We start from the raw sequence: 23194 nt of genomic DNA on the forward strand, positions 1-23194 counted from the left end.
TTCCTATTTGAGTTTTTAGTTCAGGACCAAAGATGAGGGATTAATTACTAGCTGGTTACAGTGGTGAAGATGAACAACTAAATATAGCTGGAACTGGTGTTTATTTGAGCTTGAAAACTCAAAGGTAATGGGAAAAGGCTCCTCGCACGAAAGCCCTGTGTGCACTCTTTTCAGTTCACTGCTCGCCTTGTGCATTTATGGTCTGCGTTGTGACTGATCTCCTAAAGCTTTCAGACCTCTTACACGCCTTCACTTGTTTATTATAGGAACAGGAGTTTATAGTAATGCTGTTTATACTAAAGATGGGTGAACCATTACAGCAATAAGAGAAACCATCGTGAACCTTTGCCCTAAACTCAAACCAAACTCTTTTGTGATTTTTAAAGTTCTGTTTCAGTTTTCTGTGTCACTGTGCTTTGTTCTGTCAGGACTGGAAATCAGTGCCAAAATATAAATGGTATTTCCAGTGTCAACCTCAAACTTCACAAGCAAATCTGCTCTCATGCCAGGGTGTGTGGAGTTTCTTAGACCTCACAAGTTTCGGTAGTGAGTATAACCTTTCCAACTCCTGCTGCTTAGTGCAGCTAGCTCAAGCGCTTATCTAGTGAGGCTTGCCCGTCACTATTTCATGCGGGACAAGATAGTGTTATGCCTATGGGATGAGGTACTGTTTATTGGACAGGGGAATATATGTAGATGATTGCTTGCAGATGAAATACTGAAGCAGAAAGTGCCGTGTAGCTGCATTTCCCTGCTATTCAAGCACGGGTGTAGTGACTTGTCCAGCTTTGGCCTCATTCCTGCTAAACGTGTTGCGAGCCCGTCAGCCGACTCTTCCGTGCAATTATAGTGGGGCTGTCCAGTGCAGAACAAGAAAGTAAACTCTCTTTTTAGGCTCTATCCGTTTTGTTTTGAGAACAAAATGTGACTAATGTGTTTCTGGAACCCAAGTTCCTCCAAATTTATTTGCTGTCCTGTAGGCTTTTCTGTTTCATATTCCAGACTTGGATTCAGTGTTGAGCTATCCATCTAGTAGAGTCTGATAGATTAGTAGGGCCAATCTTGGGAGTAATCAATTCAGGTTGTGCGTGTTTTCCTCCTTTCTGCTCCTGAAGAGGAACAGCCTTCCTTCTTCCCTCCCTCCCTCTCTCTCTGTTTATTGTTGTATCAGAGAATGATCTGATGTTTGTTTTAACACTGAGATGAAGCTGAATTCACTGCTGTCCAGCACTCTTTAAAGTTGGTATGCTACTTGAATATTTATATCATGCTGACATTTGCTTACTTTAGAGAAGGCTTTATTTCCTTGGAATATTTATCATAGTATCCAGGAATTTCCACGTTGAACCACTGCTGGATCTGAATGTTGTATATAATTACCTGGGTTCAAGCCCAGTTGCCTAAGAGAAGTTAACTTTCAAAGAACAGCAACTAGCTCTGTGGCATGGCATTAGCTAGCTGAGGGAAGAGCTGGTGAGGATTTTTCCTGGACTGATGTGGAGCAGCCTGGAAAGAAGACTCACACCTCACTTCAGCTGTATAGGTAGCTTTGTCTAGCTCATTATGGTAAAAATAGAGTCCTTTTCCCACATACCTGGCATCATGGATGGGGTACCTATATCTGATGTGATCTGTTGACCTAGTTATGGTCTGGAATGGAAAATAAGATTTGACATCTTTTGCATCCTGTTTTTTCCCCCTGATTTCCACCAGTCCCTTTCCCAAAGGTTAAGGGGGGAGGGTTGGTGCAGAATCCAGTTCCTGCCTTCCTGACACACTTTGATGCGCTGACCCCCTTTGTGCATAGAATAGAAATGACCAGCTTGAGCCTTGATCAGATCTCGGCCTCCTGTTGTTTCCCATCAGCTTATATGACTCTCTTGGGCTTCTGGGGCTAGAACTGCTCTTTTGCTGCTGTGCATAAAGAGGCGCCATGATTTATGAATCAATTAATCACTGCATGCTGAGGAGCTGTTCACGGTAGTTAAACAGTGAAAATAAAATGCTTGAGTATATAATAAAGACGGATCATAATGAATACGACCCTCTACTAATGAATTATCTCCCTCCCTATATTATATCCCGTACCCATTCTTTCTCAGCACAGCCAAACTCTCAAGACACGAAATTTGTCTATCTTGGATGGCATGGGGTTCATCAAATCGCTTGATAAGGGTGGTGTCTATTTGTGTGATTCCCCCTCCCCCCCTTCCAGTCTGATTTCAGTTTGCTGCTAAAGCCATAAAGAGGAAAAAAAAAATCTGATTGTAAATCTTTTTGAGTAGTCATAAGAAAATCCACCAATAAGTCTCCAAAACTTAAGCAGGGGAAGGTGAAGTCTGCCCTGCCTGGTCTGTAAGACCACAAAAATGTGGTGTGAAATTTCCAGAAATATTTCCATCACATAACTGTCATTGCTCTGCGTCACGCGCATCATTGCTGTGCATTTCTAAAACTGCACGATACTGTAAGAACTAGGCGGGTTTGGTGATAAGCCCCTGCTAAGACTGTTGTTTGACTTCACAACTTACTGAAGCACTTTGCAATTTAGGTCAGCATTCTATGACTGCAGTCAGATCAGGGTGGCATATTGCTCTGTGGAGAGCACCACTGACAGTCAAAGATCTACCCATGAGGTAAGGATATGAGGCAAGAGGTTTTACACCTGATCATGTGGTTTTGCACCAAAACTATGCTTTCCAAGAAAAAAATTATTCTTTACAAGTTATTGACCCTATACATGTTCTATTTTTTAAACAAAATTATTGTTTTATTTTACATTATCAGCAGATAACGAAAAGAGTGATAGAACATTTCATTAACACAGAAGGTTTCGTTTCTGGCTGAAAAGTGTATTCTTGGTAAATGAAATGCTAAAAAGCTCTTGAAAACTTTATGAAATATCCATATGTTTTGAATTCTGAAAAGAATTTTGGGAGGGTAGTGGTACCTCTGTTTTTTTCACTTTTTCTTTACAGGCAGGCTTTGAAATTTTACATTTTTGTTGCAGAGTATTTCCTGTATTTTCTGAGTAGCAAAAGCTGGCAGTGATGAGTAGATGGACTTGTGAACCTTGCTACAAGCCCACTGGTTTTAGTGGAGTTGCTCTTGATCTCACCTGTGTAACTAAGAGGAGATTTCATTCAAGCCAGAAATTAGGTGCAGTGATGTGAAGCAGGCTAATTCATTCTCTCTGCCATGCATTGAAGCTTGCGGTGGAATTATAATATTTGCCACTTATCAGTAAAAGTAAAATAATTTTTTCTTTCTAACACAATCTAGTTTCTCATTTTTGTTCAGCTCTGCTGCTGGCATATGTTGACTGTATCTAATGGCCTTTGTTTGCATTCTAAGCTTATCTCACAAATTGGCTTTTGAAATGCACAATCAGCAGTAATAATGTTTCACTGTGGTGACCATGGTTAAACATTTCTCTCCTGTCCCCCCCTTCTCTGTTTGATTTTTTAGGACCCAGGCTTCTCTTCGGTGATTCATGACAAACTCCAGGTTCCCAATACCATTCGTAAGGCATGGAACGAGAAGGACAACAGATGTGACGTTTGTGCCACACACCTGAACCAGTTGAAGCAAGAGGCCATTCAGATGGTGCTGACCTTAGAGCAAGCTGCCAACTCAGAACATTATGATGCCTCACCAGGCTCTCCCCCACCTCTCTCCAATATCCCCACGTTAGTGAGTCCCCGGCACATGGGCAGTCTGCAGCCCAGGGACTGGGCATACGTGCCTGCTCCGTATGCTACATCTAATTATACAGGCTTTGTTGCCAACAAACACAGTGGAAAACCCAACAGTCTAGGAATTGCCAATGGGGTGGAGAAGAAAAATGGCTCTCCTGGACACCAAGCCAAGGTCAGCTTTCAAATGGCCACCAGCCCCAGCAACGGTAACGTTCTCAACTCTGTGGCTATCCAGGCTCATCAGTACCTTGACGGCACCTGGTCTTTGTCAAGAACAAATGGCATCACTTTATATCCCTACCAAGTACGTATTTTAAAATAACAAAATGTGTTCATTTTCTTCCCATTGAAGCTTGCATGGGCATGTTAACAGTGCTTGCTCCTGTTGGGTGGAAGTAGAGCCATTCATAACAGGGAGCACCACAACAAGGAGTGCTATAAATTCCTATTTCCCTGATAGGGAACTGAGTTGGGGGATGCACAGATCACAACCAGTATTAATTAGAACACCTTTTATTAATTCAGCTGTTACTAATAATAGAACCAAGCTTTTGTTTTTAGTAGCAGATAATTATTCCCTCAGTTCTCACTCATGCTCATAATACTTGGTTGGAGCAACAGCTGGAAGCCAACCACACTTGTTTACTCACAGGTGGAAAGCAGCACTAGTGACTTCTGGATTGGTATTCAGGAAGTACCCAGAAGGTTTTTTGGTTCATCATGCATGCATATGATCCTATGGTGTTTGTCTCCAGATAGCAGGCACTACCTTCGTTGATGTATTCTGAGTTACATACATTCTTATTGATGCTTGTGTGTGCTTGTGGCCTTCTGCAGATTCAACTGATTCTTGGTGCTTTGATATTTATCAGCTTCTCATGGATTCAACGGGTCCACTAGTCTCTAGAGCTTAGCGGTTCTAGGGAGATTTTCATGCACTTCTCAGCACGTTCTTTTCCTCCTCTTTGGCCTGGTGCTTTCTGGTACGCAGCACCCATAGGTACCTGTAGAACCCATCCACACTATCTGGCACAGTAGGGGCTTTTATGACCGCAGGTAGGCTTTCCAACCAACTTAGCTGCAGGTGGTGGGATTTTCAGAGTGCACAAGCACTTGCAGATTGCGAAGCTAGCCTATTCTTTCTGAGTTCTCTCAGCCATCCCTGCTGACTTCCTTAGGCATACAAATATCTTTGGAAATTGGTCTTTCTACTAAGTTATGAACAGATTGCAAGATAGATCCCTAAATTAATATTTAACATTTATCAGTATGTGTAACTGATATTACAGCCAGAAAAAAGTGATGTTATTCATAAGCATTAACATATTGTCATGCAGAAAAGATGACTTGGTAAAACCAGAAGTGAACTACAGTTATTTTATCTGGAAAATATGTGACTTTATAGTTTTGTGGATTTATGCTCTGGTGAACCTGAATGACATTTGGGCAGGTCAGTATGTGATCATAGTTTCATCTAAGAAAAAAAAAACTAAACAAAGAACACACATTAGGAAAACTGAATAATTACTATTTGTATTAGGAAAATCAGTTCAGTTTTATTGCATTCACAATCTTTTAGGTTCATCTTCTATGAAAATGTGGGTTTTGTTTACTTTTTAATAATGTTCATCTTGTCTTAAAAATATTCAGTAAGGAGAATCTAATATTCAAAACTTTCCAGACTGATCCTTAGTTTGGCTCCAGTTAGATTAAGGACTGTTCCCTATTAATTCTCTCTCCTTTCAATATCCTTGAAATAGAAAAGACACATCCCCCAAAAAACCTCAATGAAACCAACCAGATAAACAAAAACCAGATGATAAATCCCAGACAAACAAAAAACCCCAAACAAACCTAGTAATGTTGGTCTGTGATGGCCTGTGTTTACAGTAAGTTTTATATTCTCTTTAAGATTCCACCTTCAAGTGTTAAAATTCTCACTTTACTCAAGTGTCGCATTTAACTGTCCAGTCAAGGAATAATAATGATGGCTTTTGTCTTTAAACATGTTGAAAGGATTTTAGTGTTTGGTTATGTAGTATCTGTATCTGACTGGGAATTAGTCAAGTAAGAAGAAAAACTTTGAAAAGTAATTTATTTGTAATTTGAAGTAGTAAGAAGATGCAAGCTTTGCTTTTTCTGCTTTTATGTACAGAAACTAATCTTATTTGCTACACATTTTCTGAACATTTTAGATCGCTCTCCCATATAAATATATTTTTTGTTATACACTTACAGTTGGGGAAGAGCACTACGAAGATGAATCCGTTATCTCATCTTAATTAGAACCCTTCTTGATTTGAAAGTGAATTAAAAACAGAGGCACTAGCTACTTACTTGCAAATGTCTACATATTAATTAAATTTTCTTGCCTTCCCTTAAGAACAGTGATTAGAAAAACCTCACTGTGTATTAGCTAAGAGGAATAGAAAATAATTTCGTGGGATAAAAAGCCTTGCACTTCACACAGAGAGGTACAGTACCCTTCTACATCATAATCTTGTTAAATTGATGTCCAGGGAGAAGTCAGTCTCATGGCTCTAGACTTAATGGCGTCTGTTGTAGACACCTCCCATTGTAAATTAGCTGTTGTTAGACAGTCTAGATAACTTGACAGAAATGGTTGAGTACCTTGAAAACTGACCGTGTTTTCTTCCTCGAAGTATCACTAAAAAGAGAAAACATTAGTTTGGAAGTGACAGTCTGTGGCTCAGAATTGACTCGTGGCAATTTCAGGCACCAAAAAATATCCCTACTATTGCAAGTCCTAGGATGTTGCTCCCTTCCTAGGATCTTCTTCTCCAGACTGCCTAAAATTAGAACCTTGTTGTGGGGAGTGAATTACAACTTTGTTTTCAGTTCTGGTAGAAAAACAAAACAAAATAATAAAGTGAATGTTGTGATATTGTAGGGCTTAGCTGCTACAGTAGTGTAGGGCAAGTCTTAAATGACATGCCACTATTCAACTATTTTTGCAGAAAAAGTAATTGCTATCTGAAGTAAAACAAATATGAATTTATACACTACCTGATTTAGTAATGTATTACATGTTTAAAGTCTGAAGAATAGTAGTAATACTGTCTTTAACTGGAGACACATGTCAGAAGTAAAAGAAACTTTCTAATAATTTTATGGAGGCATTTGGGGGCTCATCAACGGAGTTGCCTAAGAATAAGTCAGAGAAATAGCTGCTAAGAATTGTTTAGGCAAAACTGGTCCCATCTGGAGATTAGGAGATGGTGTAGATGATGCAATCAGTCCCCACTGGCCCTGTTTTATGTGATTCCATAGTTAGCGACCCCTTGACTAGACAGAAACAAAGATCTGGTTCTAAAAACCTGTGATGTCCTCCAGGCCTGGCTCACAAATGAACAGCTGATGTTGTTTTCTGTAAGGGGCAAAATCAAATTTTGCTGGTAAGTGGTCCTGCTACAAAACAGGGAATCAGAGGTGGGGAAAGGGATTTGATTGATCTTAAACAAAAAAGCATGGCCCATTAAAACCCTCCTTATAAACACTGAATGCTGAAATGGTTACCTGGTCAGGGTAAAAGTGATGCCTTTCTGTTGAATACATGTAGGAAAATACCAGTGAAAATTCAGTAGAATTTGATCCAGAGTCTGAAAATCGTGCTCTTTCAGTCATTAGCAGGTAGCATTTGTATACCCTGGGGATCAGACTGTTTTAACACTTGTAAAAGCTTCTGTTGATCTCCCTATCACTCAGAGGGATTTCAAGCCTTTCCTGCTCGGAGAAAACTCCTTTAAATTGGTGAGGTTTTACCTGAGAAGGGCTGTAATTATTTGTGCAGCTGCTAATGTGAATTACAGGATACCACAGTGTTAAGTACATTTCTGTTGCTTACTGGTTATTACATAGCACTTCTAAAAGGAAACCTTTGGGCATGGGATACTAATGGAGGAGCCAAAAGTCCAAATACCTTGACGAAATGATTACTTTGCGTAATTTTCATAGAGAATGTGGTACAAAATTGAATGCTTTCAAAGGGAAAGGAGTTCAAAATAGTGACTAGATTAAACTAGTTGGACTAAAACACTTTTTTCTGGAGTAAAAGTGCTCCATTATTTCAACGTAGCGGTTTCTTTTTAGAATGGGCACCCTCTTTTAGCTTAAATTAATTGCATGGTTCCTCACAGGTTGGTGTGCATCTAAAGCAAAAACCTGGTATATTAACTGTTTTGTGGTGTGAGCTGCAGAACTTAAAATGTTGAACGTTTCCTTGGTCCTCTTGTTGCTTTCCTGGATCTGCATAAGAATCTTTTCGTATCTTTAGATTATTTAAAAAAAAAAAAAAAAAAAAATTAGCAGAGCTTCTTTGGTAGATTTGAGTGACAGGAAGGTAAGAAAGAGCCAGAGAACTGGAAAAGGCCAGCTGTTCCAGGAACAACGTGGGCCATGAAAGGGAAGGATGGGTAGCAGAAAAGGTGGCTGTGGGTAGGGTGAGTACCTCCTGCTCCAGACCTTGAGGTTGTGAAGTTTGAATTTGCTAAGGAAAAAGATAGTGCATGTAAGGATTTGAGTAGGGGTATTGTGAACATAATGATATTAAAGGAAGAAGTGTTCCTTTCTCCTCTGCACTTAAAAAGACCCTTTTGACCAAAAGTTTGGAAAAGGAGATCTTAAACTACTGAGAGCCTCTTGGCCCTGGGCGTAATGATCTCAAGCCTATTCAGAGTTATCAAAGGCTTTGTTTGTGTATAATTGATGAAAGTCTACAGTATGTGCTTTCTATTTCCTCTTTATGTATAATATGTGTTTAGAAGAACACTGTTCTCTGAGAAAGTACCAGCCTGTTCAGGAGTTTTGCAGTGATGAATGATTTGTTTGGAGTTTACTTAGGTCACGGCTGTCTCATAACACATCAGTTCTTTCAGGCACAGGCTTTTAAAAAGAAACTGGTAATGATTAGAGTTGGACACAAGACAGAGAGTTCAGATACAGAGCCAATGCCTGCGTGTGGGGTATTTTCATCCAGGATTTTGATTCCAAGCTTTTTTTCCAAGTCTCTGCTGTCTAATTTATTTCTCTTCCACTTGCTGCTGCTTCTGTTGCTTCTTGAAGTGTTCAGCAGGATAAAGCTAAAATGTTAATGATCGCTACAACAGTGCCAAGGTAATTTAAGTAGCTTCTAAAGTGTATAATGTAAGGTACAGAAATCAAGCTACTTGCTCCATCTGTAGACTAACAGGTGTCTTCTATAATTATTCCATGCTTCCTAGCACCAGGTCTATTTTGCTAAAGCATCTTAGCAGCAATAAAGAGATTTGTATACTGTCTCTTTTAGTATCATGTTCTTATGTGACCACACACGATTCAGTATGAGCTACCTAATGCAGGAGGTATTTTGCCTTTGTGCAGTTAGGTTTGGTCCAGAATTTTTTGGATGGCTTATGTTTCAATAGCAGTTCAGTCACTGAATGTATGAGATCCACATTTGGGTGTGGTGGCTCCCTGAGCTTAGTAGAAAACTTTGTTCCTATTACTTTGAGCTCATGAATGATGATGCTGCTGAACAAATGTGTGCAAACTCTTGCACTTATGGGTTTTTTTCCTTTCATTCTGTGACCTGGACTCTAACAACAAAGTAACTCTATAGTAAGACTGTAGACTGAAAGTGCAGGAATTTTATTTCCAAAGTTTGTTTGACTGGGCCAAGAAACAGATTGTCAAACAAATTCATTGGCACTGAAATTATATCCCTGCTTAATTATCTCTGTTGCCCTCATCCCCCATGCATTAGTTATCTCTGAAGTAGCTTTCCTCTGACTAAAAGCCTTTTTAAACTGCATCACTAATAATTAGATATGACCCTACTAAAGTCAGTGTATGTCATCAGCTCACATTTTGCCATGATTGTTTGATCATTCAATTTGTATATTACAGGAGTTGGCTATTCATATTTCATTCCTTCTGTCCACCCCCTCAATTAACAGCCCAGTTGTATACTGATTCTCTAATATTATCAAGAGGGAAAACTGGTGTCTATGTTAACTGTAGGAGGGGTTTCTTTTTTGCATTATTCTGGTGTGATTTGATCTCTTACGGCATTTTTATGCATGGCTTAATGACCTTAGAATCATTACTTTTCCACTTCATGATACTGGGGTGACCAAGGGAAGAAAGAGGTAAAGCGTATCCCATGGACTGAAAAGAGCTAAGTAGGCTTATCCTATGAGTATGAAAACCCCATGACTCAGCTGTGATGTGAGGAAGAAATCTGTGGACTGTTAGAGGAGTGAGTTAATCCTGTAAATTAGCAAAAGCCAGAAGATCACAATTAGTGAGGATTTAGAGTCTTGGTTTCCTCCCCTGCTCTGTAGCTTAAGGATTTTGTCCACGTGTGATACTAGTTTCTTTGCTGAAATAGTAGCTGTGCTAATTGCTTGCATCATTGAACAAAAGTATAAGCTGAGAGGAGGGGAGATGTTTTAACAGTGGGGAAAAAAATGCTGTGGAGATGGGATGGAGAAAAGGAGAAGACAAAAAGATACATTGACACAAAATTGTCCCTTTGTTTCCTATGCTGTACATAAGGTGGCACAGAGCCAGAGAGAAAAATGATCAGCTTCTGCTTTATTTCATAGTTCAAAAACATAGACAGTTAACTTAAGGCAGCCAATTTGGAAGCGAGAAGAGGAAATATGCTTTTCATGCAACGTACAGTTCTGTGGAACTTATTGCTGTGGAAATACTATTGAGGCCAAGAGCTTAGGAAAATTCATAAAAGGATTATGTGTTTATGTGGGCAATAAAAAAATCCCTTTGTTCTGATATTAGGATTAAAAAAAGAGATAAATTTCCATATAGCATAAAGCAATTGATGTCTTATATTCTGTGGAGAAGGCTGCCTTTAAATACATCCAATATATAGCAAAGGACTAGAATTCCTGAAACTACCACTGAGGCTTTCCAGCACAGGTGTAACTGGGCTGACTGGGAGAAGCATATTGATGTACTTAGTGGGCTCTTAGACTCTTTGTCCCTCTATTCTGAAAGTGGTCCTTGAGTGGCAGTTGGAGAGGGAGGCTAGATTAGAGCCTGAACCTGGTGAAGGATAAACACCAGATGACACCAGATGACTGGTGCTGTGTTTTGGATGGAGGCCTGTGGTAAACAGATTAGTGAAGAGTGCTTTTCCAACAGCTTCAACAACTTTGCCAGAGTTCAATTTCAGTGTTGTACATTTCAGAATTCTTTTTTTTAATTTCCTACTCAAGTGTGTGAAGATTCATGGCTTCTAAAAACTCTCTTGCATTGAATCATTCATATGAGAAATGTATTGGTCTTTAAAGCTGCATAAAGATTCAGCCCTGTGGCTGATATTCCTCCTGTATCTTGCTATTGGTCAACATCTGCTGCAAGAAGAGAGAAGACAGACGTGTGCAAAACCGAGGGTAACTCATTCGAAATGAGATGTGGAAGGGAAGGAGGGGATGACAAAAGAATTGGAAAGCAAATTTTTAGGAGATTTCCCCTTAGATTCCCAAGGGGGACCACTCAAAGAAGACACAAATCAATGTATCGTCTCCTTGACTGAGACATTTGTTTCTCACATTGTTTTACATAAATGGGACATAGAAATAAGATTAGATTTGGGACCATAATCATAAATATTTTTTGTTTGGCTTTTAAAAAAATCCTGTTCTAACCTTTTATTTTGCTAAGAAAAAGATTTGGGGTTTTAAATATGAAGAATAGTATTACTGTGCAAAAAATAAATTGGGAAAGCCTTTTTCTTTGATGCTATGCTTCTGGGAAGTAAGGTATAAATAGCTAGAGGCTGATGTAACTGAAATGTGATTCCTTCTTGCCAAGTAATAGTGTAGTAAAAGATGTAAAGAAATTGCAGAATTCGCATCACAGGTGTGTTTTATAATTATCCAGTGGATGGAGGAAGCTTTCTTTTTCCATACACCTCTGGTCTGACCCCATGCTGAAGAGTCTGTTGGAACTGCTCCTCTTTACAAATGAAAGCAGAAGGCTGATTGTCCAGCAGCTTTTGAACTTTGAATGTGTCTAGCTGTATTTTATGAAGAATAAGGAAAGATTATATCTGTACAGGGGTGAGAAAAAGCCCCTCCCAGCTAATGAAACCATCTTTTTTTAAAAATCTACAAACTGCTGTCAGGAGAAATGAAATTTGCACTTCATCCTTCACTCCCACCTAACCTCTCCAGTTGAATTCAGCACTCCTCCAGAGGTTGAAGGGGAAGGGAAGGTAATGACCTCTCATCTTTCAAGGGGCTGTTGGTGCTCATTGTGCTAGTGTGTCACTAGCAAATCTCAGCGGGAGCATCTGTAGCTCCTCCTTGTAGGGGAGCACAAGAGTCACCTTCATTCGTGTCATTTAGGTATTTGAGGATTTCAGTTTTATATGCCAAAATAGTCTCAGGTCTGACTGGTAGATGTGAACGTCGGGTGACTAAGCTGCAACCAGTGCAAGGTATTAGTTGTATGGGTGGGAGTGCAAGTGAGGTGTTTCTGTTGTGACAGGTCTTGGAATCAAGTACATGCACGTGTCATGCTTTACTTCAAATTGTTTAATTCTTTTTTAAATTTTTGAAAATGGCATATATATGTGTTTATTATATAGCTGGCTAAATTTACGCACAGGCTTTTGGCTAATGGGAAAGACAGAAAAAGAATTAAAGGTTGGAACAGTCTTGATGAAATCACTTCTGCTTCCCTAACTTCATTGTGGCTGCATTGATCTCCAATGAGTGCAGCTCAGTGTCACTGGATAATTATAAAACACACCTGTGATGTGAATTCTGCATATTTTTTTTTTACACCTTTTACTGCACTATCTATGACTTTGTAAGAAAGTCAAGGCTATTACCAAAAGCAGAGTTTAGGCCTAGTTTTGGAAGAGATTTATATTTTAACGTGTATAGAGTGATTTTTTTTTTTTCCCTGTAAGAGACAGATAGCTGATAGATAGCATTTATTATTGCTTTTCTTCCTTCCTGACAGGTTTTAGGCTGCTGGAGCTAGGCAGTGTTGCTGGCTTTAAACACAAACCATAGGCACAATCATCTCTGTGTTTTATTCTTGTATATTTTCTCAGTTACTGCAGTGCAATATAGAAGATGGAAAGTTAACTCAAGTGTTATTAAAGAGATTATACAGAACTCATCAGGAGAAAATATATAGTAATGAGATATCATCAGTTCTTAATTGATCAGTCTCTCCGATCCCTGAAGACTTTGTGTGAAGTTCACTGCCAATGTGCAGGAGGTAAAAATGGATGTGACGCAATTCTCAGTTGTACCATACGGGTGTATCACGGCAGTGATCACAGACAGGACGGACAGGGAAAATGTGCTCAGAAAAGCTTTGTCTACATTTGGACCAGCTTCTGTGAAAGTCAACATGAAGAGTCGTGCAATGTTAGGCAGATTTAACTGAGGCTTAGTTTGCAAGCTTGTGGAAAATGTCTGATTTTTTTGCTTTGAGGTAATGTAAAGCTAAACTAGCACTGTTTGTCCTGTTCAGCAAACAATATTCAGGTGGCTTAGGAGAACGATACAGATAAAGGCTCCTGGCCACCAGGCCTTCCTGACAAATTACAAGAGCATCAGAGGGTGTCCTAAACCTTATCTATTTTATTTTAAGGTATAAGTGCTAAATAAACGATCAAGTTGTTTTCATGTAAATAAGCACTTTGGAGGGAAAAAATCTAGTTCTCATGTTACCAGCTTTTCATTATTCTCTGCCCTAGTCCGTCATCACAAGGGTCTTCGCCTCTGTAATCCTAAATGCCTGGAAGCACCACTTGCAGCCTGGATTTAGTAGTGATGCTGATTATCTCCTAAGTGTTGTTTTGCACTTCAGAGCCTTTGTAAAGATCCTTTTAAATGTTGCCAGAGACCAGCTTATCAAGATTTATTCCTAGTTATATAAAGTAGGTGAAATGCAGACACCTGGCCTGATGATAGCTAGGGCTAATCAAGATTTCTGGAAAGGGGTTTAAGACAGGGGTTATGTATGTGCAGGTTACGTAGGTTATGAGATTTTTTCCAAGCTCAGTGATGTGGGTTTCTCTGCTTCCTTTTCTGTTCACTGCTCAATGACTTGAATCATATGTTCTATTTGCCTCTGCTCCCTGCACCCTCAATGCTTTGTCTCTGAAGCAGGGAGAGTTGGTATTGGTGCAAGGGACCATTAGTTCTGGGGCCTCTAGGCATTTTATGATATAATGAATATGAATAAAATGGCAGCATATTCCTTGTGTGTTCTCCAGTAAAAGTGGTTTCAAGTGTAGCAGTGGAGGCCTGTTATGGCTTAGGTTTCCTTTTGAGTGTGAGAGCAGGAGGGCACCTATTAGTTACGAAAGCTCAACAGAAATACTGGGAAACCACTGATTGCTCCTCAGTACTCCATTTTATCTGCTGAACAATTTTATATAATTTGTGAGAAAAAAGGATTTTCATTAATGCTATTGCTGCTAGTATTCTTGTGCCCAATTTGAATACATTGAGGAGAAATACCTCTTCATAATTTCTTGGAGAATCCATAGATGGTACCACAGAAAGCCAAAGGACCTGTCAGTAGCCACAACTCTACTAGAGAAAGAGAATGCTTTGTGATTAGGTAATTAGAGAATTTGCTCCCAAGACTTTTTAAATGTTGCATGGGCACAGAGAGGGGGGAAAAAGAAATTCTACCAGGAAACATGTAATGTCAACTGAGCTGAAAGAGAGCTGGAGTGCTAACTGTATAATATTTTGCAGACTTTAAGGGTCATTCTTGTAAAAGGACCCTGAATACTTTGAGCATCACAACTAAACCTTGGCAATACATTTGAAGGAAACAAACTTTATTGTTCCATGCTTTACATGTTAAGAAGCAGATGTACAGGAAAGTGGAAGGATATGCCTGAGATGGGTGCTATGCAGTTTGCAAAGAATTGAGAAAATAACCTTTTCTTCTGTTACACTCAGGACAAAAAGGGCCTTCTTGTCATTTCATATGTGGAAGTTAGATTTTTCTGTGCCTGCCTGGAAGAATCAATATCAGAGTGGATTATGAAACAGAAAAATTATAAGAGTTCACAACAATTTGGAAAAACTTTGGAAACAGAAGAGACTGACTAAAAATATCTTGCTGGTTGAATGTTTTTATCTTCAAATATGGCTTGAGCTGGAATTTTTATCAATTGCACAGAGTTCATACACTTTACCATTTACAACAAGCTGCTACTGTGCTTTCTGAAAAGAAAAAAAATCTTGAAAACAAGGGCTTTGCTTTAGAGGGATTCACTTGAAAGCATGCCCTTGGGAAAGAACAAGACTATAGACGTTTTAAATTAACTCTGAAGTTTTTCAGGTTTTAGCATCATTGAAACTTACTCTTTCAAAAAGCTTCTGAGTCCAGGATATATCTCCCTTGTTGTTTCCTCTGCCTTAATTCCTGAAAAAGTAGTTCCACCAAATACTAAAATCCTGTCATTGTTGTGCAATGTCCTGTTTCCTCCCAGGGAATCTTCCATAATGCCATTCTGCTGGAGAATTGAGCTTTGAAACAGTAAACTTTTTTCTTGAACTTTCATAATCATCTATTTGTGTTGGATGGGACTGAACCCTGTGTGCATAAACCCCACTGTCTGTAGGGGACGCTATGCAGGAATGGGTGTTTGAGTTCTAGTCCTCTGAGTTGGTCATAGGGTAAAATGCACCCGTTTTATCTGGCTTCTGCCGCTGTGGCCATTGTGAGCAGAGTGACTTAGTGGTAGGAAGTATTTGGAGAATTATCCCTGAATTTTTGGTTTAATGCATAAATAGTATGGAGAATTTAATGCTTTAATGCACAAATATGTTAATTCCACTTCTGATTTTCTTTGGGCATGCTTGGTCTGGTTTCTTTATTTGCGTGTGCATGTATTTATGTATATACAGATGCAAATATATAATTTTCTTCCACTTCATTTCCTCTAGGAATGACTCCTATGCTTCTTTTCTAAAGGAAATTGCCGATTAATATCTTCAGGATAGATTTTGATCTGAAATCAAGTTCACTCCACTGGTGACAGAGTATCATCATAATTTTTGCTTTTAGTAGCTGTATGCCATTCTGCTGATATTAAGAAAATCAACAGATTGGAGTATACAGAGTTCTGAAAGCCGCTGTTGTAGAAGGGGAAGTGTTTTCAGCCCCTCTTAAGAACACACACTAAGCAGCAGTTCTAGAAGTGTTTCAGGCTTGGTTCTGTATTATCCTATGGAAGAGTGTTCTACATTTTAGAGCTAGTTCATGCCTGTCTTGTATTCCCTTTTCCTAGTGTAAATGACTGTGCAAGATGACTTAGTAAATGCCTACAGTATACCTTGTGAAGAGACACTTGAGATTTTTTTCTTCAGTTATACAGATTACAACACTGCACTTCCACTGACCTGTAGTCAGTGATCCTTCTTTTGGCATGTCACTGTGGAGCAGAAAATCAGCCCATGATGCTCTATTAAAAATTAATTAAAATAGAATAAAGACTGCCTTTCAAAAATTGATTTAAAAGTAACTTCTGAAACTTTTACATTACAAATCCAGTAAACAAGTTGAAGGGGAAAAATCCAAAACTTTTCATGTGCAAATAAAAATTCTCTGTGGAGTGCTGAAAGCCAAAATGAAAACTGAAGATAACCATGAGGCATTTATTACAGTTCAGAATGGTTTACTAGAATTTAGGCACCATTTCAGATGATGAGCCTGTTTGTTGTTCTTATATTTGGACTTCATTAAATGCATTTAATTAAATCTATTGTAAATCTGTTTTATTCCCAAGGGGCCAGTTAATGTAATCTTGCTGTTTGCTTATGAAAAATATCAACCAACAGTTCCTGCACTAATTTTAATCAGTGTTTATTTTTAGACTCTAGTGAAGTGCGTTTTCTCAGTTTAGTTTATTGTGCAAACTCCTTGGGGCAATGACTTTTTCTCTTTGTGTCCTATGTAGAAGATATATTCATTGTTGCTGTGTTTTTTTTAAAAACAAAAAAAGGAAGAAAAAATAAGTAGAGAAGTGCCATTTGAAGGTTATTTTTGTTGACTTTTATGAGGAAGAAATAAATGTAGGCATAAGACTTGACTGTATACTTTCAGACAGTTTTCTTAAGCTGATATTCTCTCTGTACCTCCTGGCTTTTGACTGTTAAGATCTTTTAAGTTTTCCAAGTAGTTTGTTTTGTTCTCTCCTGTCTCTTAGGCTGCCAACAGGAAAAGCAATCAGGGTCTGTAAAGGAAGAAGAATAAAAATTAGCAAACACTAGTGGTAAGAATTAGGAAAAAATAAGCCTACAATAAGGCAGAAATTCTGAAAATTAGAAGTGCCTTAGATGATTCAAAAAGTACAGGTCTACACAAGATTAAGGTACTGTGGAGATAGACAATTTATAACAAACACTGGAAGAACATGCTGTGTATGTGCTGTGAACAAATTTTGCTCTGAAAATATACACAAAGTGTACATATGAGTAAAGAGTAAATAATTGGCAGTATTTACTGTGTGCCCTGCATTCCAAAGTTAAACACATTAGGTAGTAAGATGTGTAAGATTTTGCATATGACTCTCATTTATTTGTCTTTTACAGCCCTTCTCCTAGACAGGAAATGGCTGGCACAAGATCATTAAAGCTGCATGGAGTCTACGCTTGGTTTAATCTAAGTTCTGTTTTACTGGAAATAATCCTTGATGAATCAAGTGGTTATTTATTTGTCCACCCAAAATTCTCATGATAGGTTATACTGATGGAATTTGAAAGAATATCCTCTTTTGAGCAATGGTTGCCGTTTGTTAGTGTTGGAGGTTACAGATGTTCATAGAATCGTAGAATGGTTAGGGTTGGAATGGACCTTAAAGATCATCTAGTTCCAACCCCCCTTGCTGTGGGCAGGGACACCCTCCACTAGACCACGTTGCCCAAAGCCCCATCCAACCTGGCCTCGAACACTTCCAGGGATGGGGCATACACAACCTCTCTGGGCAACCTGTGCCAGTGCCTCACCACCCTCACAGGGAAGAATTTCTTTCTAACATCTAAATCGACCCTCCTTCAGCTTGAACCCATTACCCCTTGTCATGTCACTGATAAACAGTCCCTCACCATCTTTCCTGTAGGCCCTCTTTAGATACTGGTAAGCTGCAATTAGATCTCCCTGGAGCCGCCTTTTCTCCAGGCTGAACAATCCGAACTCTCTCAGCCTGTCCTCATAGGAGAGGTACTCCAGCCCTCTGATCAGCTTCATGGCCCTCCTCTGGACTTGCTCCAACAGCTCGATGTCTCTCCTGTACTGGGACCCCCAGAGCTGGATGCAGTACTCAATTGCTCTCTCTCCTGCCTTCTCAGAAAGGGCTGTAGAGCACAGCCAGACTAGAGCCAGTGCCTCTTCCGCTCTATTATTCACTCTCCAAAACTGAAAATATGCATATGTCTGTAGTGCGTATCTTCCAAACTAAACACTGATTTTTTTTTTTAAATGCCATCTTAGAAAAGTAAAGGAGTTGTGTCTCAGTGTTGTCTAAAAAGAAGTCATCTAAAACCAGTGGTGAGGAGAAAGTGTGTTCTTCATCTGACATTATTTAGCTGGTCAGGAGAGATGGGGATTGGCATTACTCAGTCTGCAAGTGAATGTGCACTAAATTCCAGCTGAGAATGGACAGCATGCTCAAAGCTCTCAATGTACAAGGGCCCTGAGGTGAAAAGTGGAAGCATGATCTTCATACTGTAAAGCTGTCATAGTAAAATGGATTATGATGGTTCCTGCAGACCAAAATGCAGATTACATAAACTGGGAGAAGATCATTGTGTGCACTCAAATTAAATGCTAGGTCAGCTTCATCTCATGTGATGTTCATCTAGCTCCTGGAAAACCACGCTCGGCTTGGATCTCTTTGACCTGCAGATTGAAAATGGCCAACTGAAACAATTTGGATTGAAAATGTGGTAGAAGTTGCTGCAAATGAGATAATGCAAAACCACATTTAGCTTGGAAAATAGAAGTAGACTATATGTAAAAAGCTGAGAATACATTTAGTGCTGTGCAAGAAATATCCACCCCATTCAGCAGAATACTTAGCCAAGTACATAGCATGATGTTCACAGGCTGACTTCTTTGCTGAGCCATTGAAAGGTGACCAGAAGATAGAGAGGCCCAGTTCCTAATGGTTTACAGTATGCACCAACAGAGCTTAACTTGATGTTCAGTTGAGGATCTGCTCCTCTTACTTTTGCTTTCATTAGCTGGGAGGGCAGTAAATCTAGAGCAAACAGAAGACAACATAGCATAAGTTGGCACCTCATCAGCCTATAGAATTCACCACAGGAAGTAGCCTCTGAATCAAATGGTTATAGTTGAGTGATTTTTATGACTGTTAGTAACAGCTGTAGCTATGCAAACTAAGGTAATAAGGCAATCAAACCTATGCCTTAAGACATTCATCTTCAGGGCCTGGAAGGAACTGTTTCTGTCTAGCTAGTGCTCTCATTTGAAGGCTCTTCTGGCACCTTTTAAATTCTTTTCACGTATTCCTGTTAAAAATGATGGTTGTTGCTGTCATAAAATAATTTTAAAGCCTCAGCAGGACATTTTTATTATTAACATGAAAGTAAGACAGGTGTTCATGTATTGTGAGATTAGAAAGACCAACCTTGTTAAATTTATAGAGAGGTCACTCCTGCTGATGCGTAACTTCTGCAGAACCTCCTGGGTTTTTTTTTTTCATTAGCGACTGCATACTGACTCCTCTGGAAATGAGACAATTTCATGGCAGGTCCCGTTAGCACTGATAACTGAAATTAGCTATTGCTAGATCTCCATGTTGGTACCATGAAAGAAGGAACACCTGCAAGGAACTATTAATAGTAGGGACAGAAAAGGGGCAGGCAGCTACATAAAGCCAAAGGGCAATGCAATTCACATGACTGTTACATTGTGAGATGGTGGATTAGGCCCTGGTTTGTGCAATTCACTGCAAAGGTGGAAGTTTGCAGCATAGAAGTTGAGGCTAAATGCTGTTTCCCTGTGGGGAAAGAGGAACCACAATAGACATTGTTGTGCTTTTTGACTTTTTTGAGCCCAAATAGAGGAAGCAGAAAAGATGCTTTCTTCATTATGAATGAGATGAATTGTTCTTTTTAAGATAAGACATCTTACTGGAATACAGGTAATATGTTAGGAGATGTGTTGTAGCATTGGTTAAGCTAAACTGAAATGGAGAGAAGGGACACATCAACTTAATGACTAGACACTAAGATCTGAATGCAGTATCTTTTTTTTTTTGAAGCTTCTTTGCTGCCTCCAGATTTCCACGGATTTTCAGAAAAGCTGGGAGTACTTGGAACCTTAGACCTGTCTTGAGACATGCAAATTTAACAAAGCATTCAAATGTGCACCTCAAGTTTTAGTCCATTAAAGAATGGATCAGGATATGAAAGACTGAGTCCTTTCAAATGATGAGCTGTTAATATTTCATTGAGGCAGCAAAAGAGAAAGCTGCATAAGCAGTATTAATAACCAGTGGTGTCAGAGGTTAACTATTATTTAATCACATTTTAAAAATGTACTTCTCTGTGAAAATTATTTAGGAAAGTGTATAGAAAAGGACACTACAGAATAAATCTTCAAACTTAGAATATTTGATGAGAAAAATTTCTTGGTCTCTCTCAACTTAAATTTCCCAGGCTTCTATATTGCTTCATCCAAAATATGCCTGACTTCTAAATGAGTTGACTCTTCTCTGCAAGCAGCTCTTTTGTGGTTGTTCAAAAGTTCATGCCTCATGCATTCAAATCCTCTGGTTCTTCCCTTTATAAGATATATTACTGATAGTCTTATGACCTAACACACAGAGAAAACAATTTGTATTATTGTGGCATCTGACAGCACTAGTATAATTAAACCTTTGGCAGCAGTTTATAGGAAAGCTGGTATTCATAATTTGTTTCTGATGGGGAAGCCATTGGAATGGTAACAATTTCTAAATAGATTCAAGGCATTTGCTGGATCCCTGGGGATCAAACCCATACACCTTTCCATGAGCAGCTGGGCAAGAGACCCGTCAGCCAAAAGGTCAGATCTTGAGGTGATTATATGTGGGGGCTGAATTTGCCTTATGCCACATTCTTATGCAATAATCATTGCAGGAATCTCTAGGCCTGTCAGATTTTTTTTTCATACTGGAAATGAAGTAGTTATCTCTCTTCATGTTTTCATGGTAGAACTTGATTATATGTCTTTTAAATAAAGACTAATGATCTGGTTCATACACCTACCTGTGAAAGAACTAATGGTGTTTTTTATTGCTTAGTCTCTTGCTAGCTGTAGAAAGAGGTTGCTTTCTGGGTCAATAATGCCATTTAAGTTAAGCCCACGTGCTGACACACTCTGGTAGCTTCTAGAGCTGTTCTTGTCAACTGACAAGTGAAAGATTGCTCTTTGTGATAGGGAAACAGCTACAGTAAGATTTGAACTTCTTATGATGTCCTGACGTTGCTGGCAGGTTAGTAACTGATCGGAGAAATGAAAGTTTGTTTTCATAACAAATGTATCGCTCCTGCACGCAGTGAACTAGAGAGACTCATGCCTCAGCTTCAAGAGTGCAATCACTTCATTTAGCTGCTGCCCCATGAGTACAGACAGGCAGAAGTCAGGCATGCTCAGCTTTCATAGTCTGCACGCACTCTTCATTGCTATACCAGTTATTTTAGCACAATTACCCTGGCTGTTGAGATCTTAAAAGGTAGCCAATGCAACAAGTGATAACAGTGTGGTTGCTGAATCTGGATGTATGAAATCAACTTTGAGCGAGCCACACGAAAGAAAGGCCTTTTCTCTTATAAGAATTTACTAATCTGACAGCAAATAAAAGTTATAGTAGAAAAAGATCCAATTAATTTCCAGCTGCACAGCTTTATAATGCAGCAGCAGAATATACAGGTAATTAAGAGAATTAACAACTTTAATAAAGTAGATTTAAAAAAAAACCCACTTTTGAAAGCTAGAGGCAGCCTCAGTTCCCCCCGCCCCCCCAGATTGCCATGTTATTGTTGTCATCTTGATGAGAAAGGAAGCAGTTTTATTGTGTTACTGCATGGTATCTTTTTGCATTGCCGAGATGCCTAGAGACACAAAATTGAGACTAGAACCTCACTGTGCTAGCTGCTGTTCCTATTTTTCATTTGCAGAGTCAGTATGGGAATCTGCTAGCTGGGAAACCTTACGTTGCTGTTCTGTCCACAGAGACTGGGCTGGTGGAGCTTCATGAATGAGAGGCGTGTTCTAGTCTAGCTGATGGTGCTTCACTGCTTTGCTCACAAGGAATAGCTCATGGCATTGCAGGGATCTGCTTGTGGGGAGTCTGCTTCACTAGGGGAGCTCTGGGGTATGGAGAGTAAGCAGACTTGCACCCCAGGATGGCTATCCTGCCCGTAGCTTTCTTGGGGAGGAGTAGGAGAGACTGGCATGATCCTCAATGGACATCAGAAAACATGGAGGCTATTGAGGAAGGTGCATTATGATAGCTATTGTGTTTTTGTAACAAGGTAGAGGCCTTACCTTTCAGAAAATAGTTTGATAATGTAGTGGTAGCTAACAAACAAAATTTGCAGGCGATGTCACTCAGACAAAAGGAGCGGTGCAGACCAGAATCTGCAACTTCTGTACAAGGGTTAAGTTCACTTGAGGTAGATATTTGTTCTCCTGAATGCTTCAGATCATGTAATTTCCCTGCCTCTAACATTTTTTTCCTCTGTTTGCTTTTCTGCTTAATAAATATATTGGTACAAAGTGAGGGAGCAAGAAGCAGGCTTGGTCAATACTATTTCAGACTCAATATACTTGATTCCTTTTGATGCAAATACACTACTAATTATTCCTTCCATGGATAACTTAGTTTATGTGGCCATTGGCAAACTGAAAAAAGTGAATTAATTGCTACGCCAGACCAAAATGAGTCTATATCCCTCATGTCTCAGTGGTGGAAGTTGCTTGGGAATGTGCATCAAGCACCAAGTTGCATTTACCAAGTTATGGTCTGTATGGGAATTTGCTGATCAAGCAAATGAACCGTTATCACAGGCTTAATAGAGCAGATTTCCTGTTTTATAATAAACCTTTCATTGTTGCTAATGCAATTCTATTTGGTATTGGTTTTGAGTAGAGTGTGCTGAAGAAGTTCACAGATTTTCAGGCAGTACTGTTGCTCTGTATGGTTTTGGTTTTGTTTGTTTTGCTTTGCTTTTCAGTTCAAAAGCTAGGGCCAGAATGTGTACTGAGTGAATAAGTGAAAGTAAGAGGCAGAATACTGGATGGCTGAGAAAATAGTGTGATTATTTACAATAGAAAATACAGCATAAATAATAAAAAAAAATACTGTTTTGTAAGGCAGAACTCTTTGGAGGAAGAATCAGAGGCAAATATCTTATAGTAGAGAAATCCATCATTATTTGGATGTCTGATCAGCTGTTGGATCAGCCTCTAAGTAG

At 39.2% G+C, this 23194-nt stretch overlaps 1 protein-coding gene across 1 annotated transcript in view; it reads left to right on the forward strand.

Annotated features, from left to right (window-relative positions):
- Positions 1-23194, forward strand: part of KIF26B (kinesin family member 26B) — a 302521-nt gene that overhangs the window by 87211 nt on the left and 192116 nt on the right. The window contains exon 3 of the mRNA XM_075748827.1: positions 3469-4002. Within this exon, the coding sequence (XP_075604942.1) occupies positions 3469-4002 (534 nt within the window). The remainder of the gene's footprint in view (positions 1-3468; positions 4003-23194) is intronic.

The sequence above is a fragment of the Balearica regulorum genome, chromosome 3 (genome assembly GCF_011004875.1).
Source record: "Balearica regulorum gibbericeps isolate bBalReg1 chromosome 3, bBalReg1.pri, whole genome shotgun sequence".
NCBI lineage: Eukaryota > Metazoa > Chordata > Aves > Gruiformes > Gruidae > Balearica > Balearica regulorum.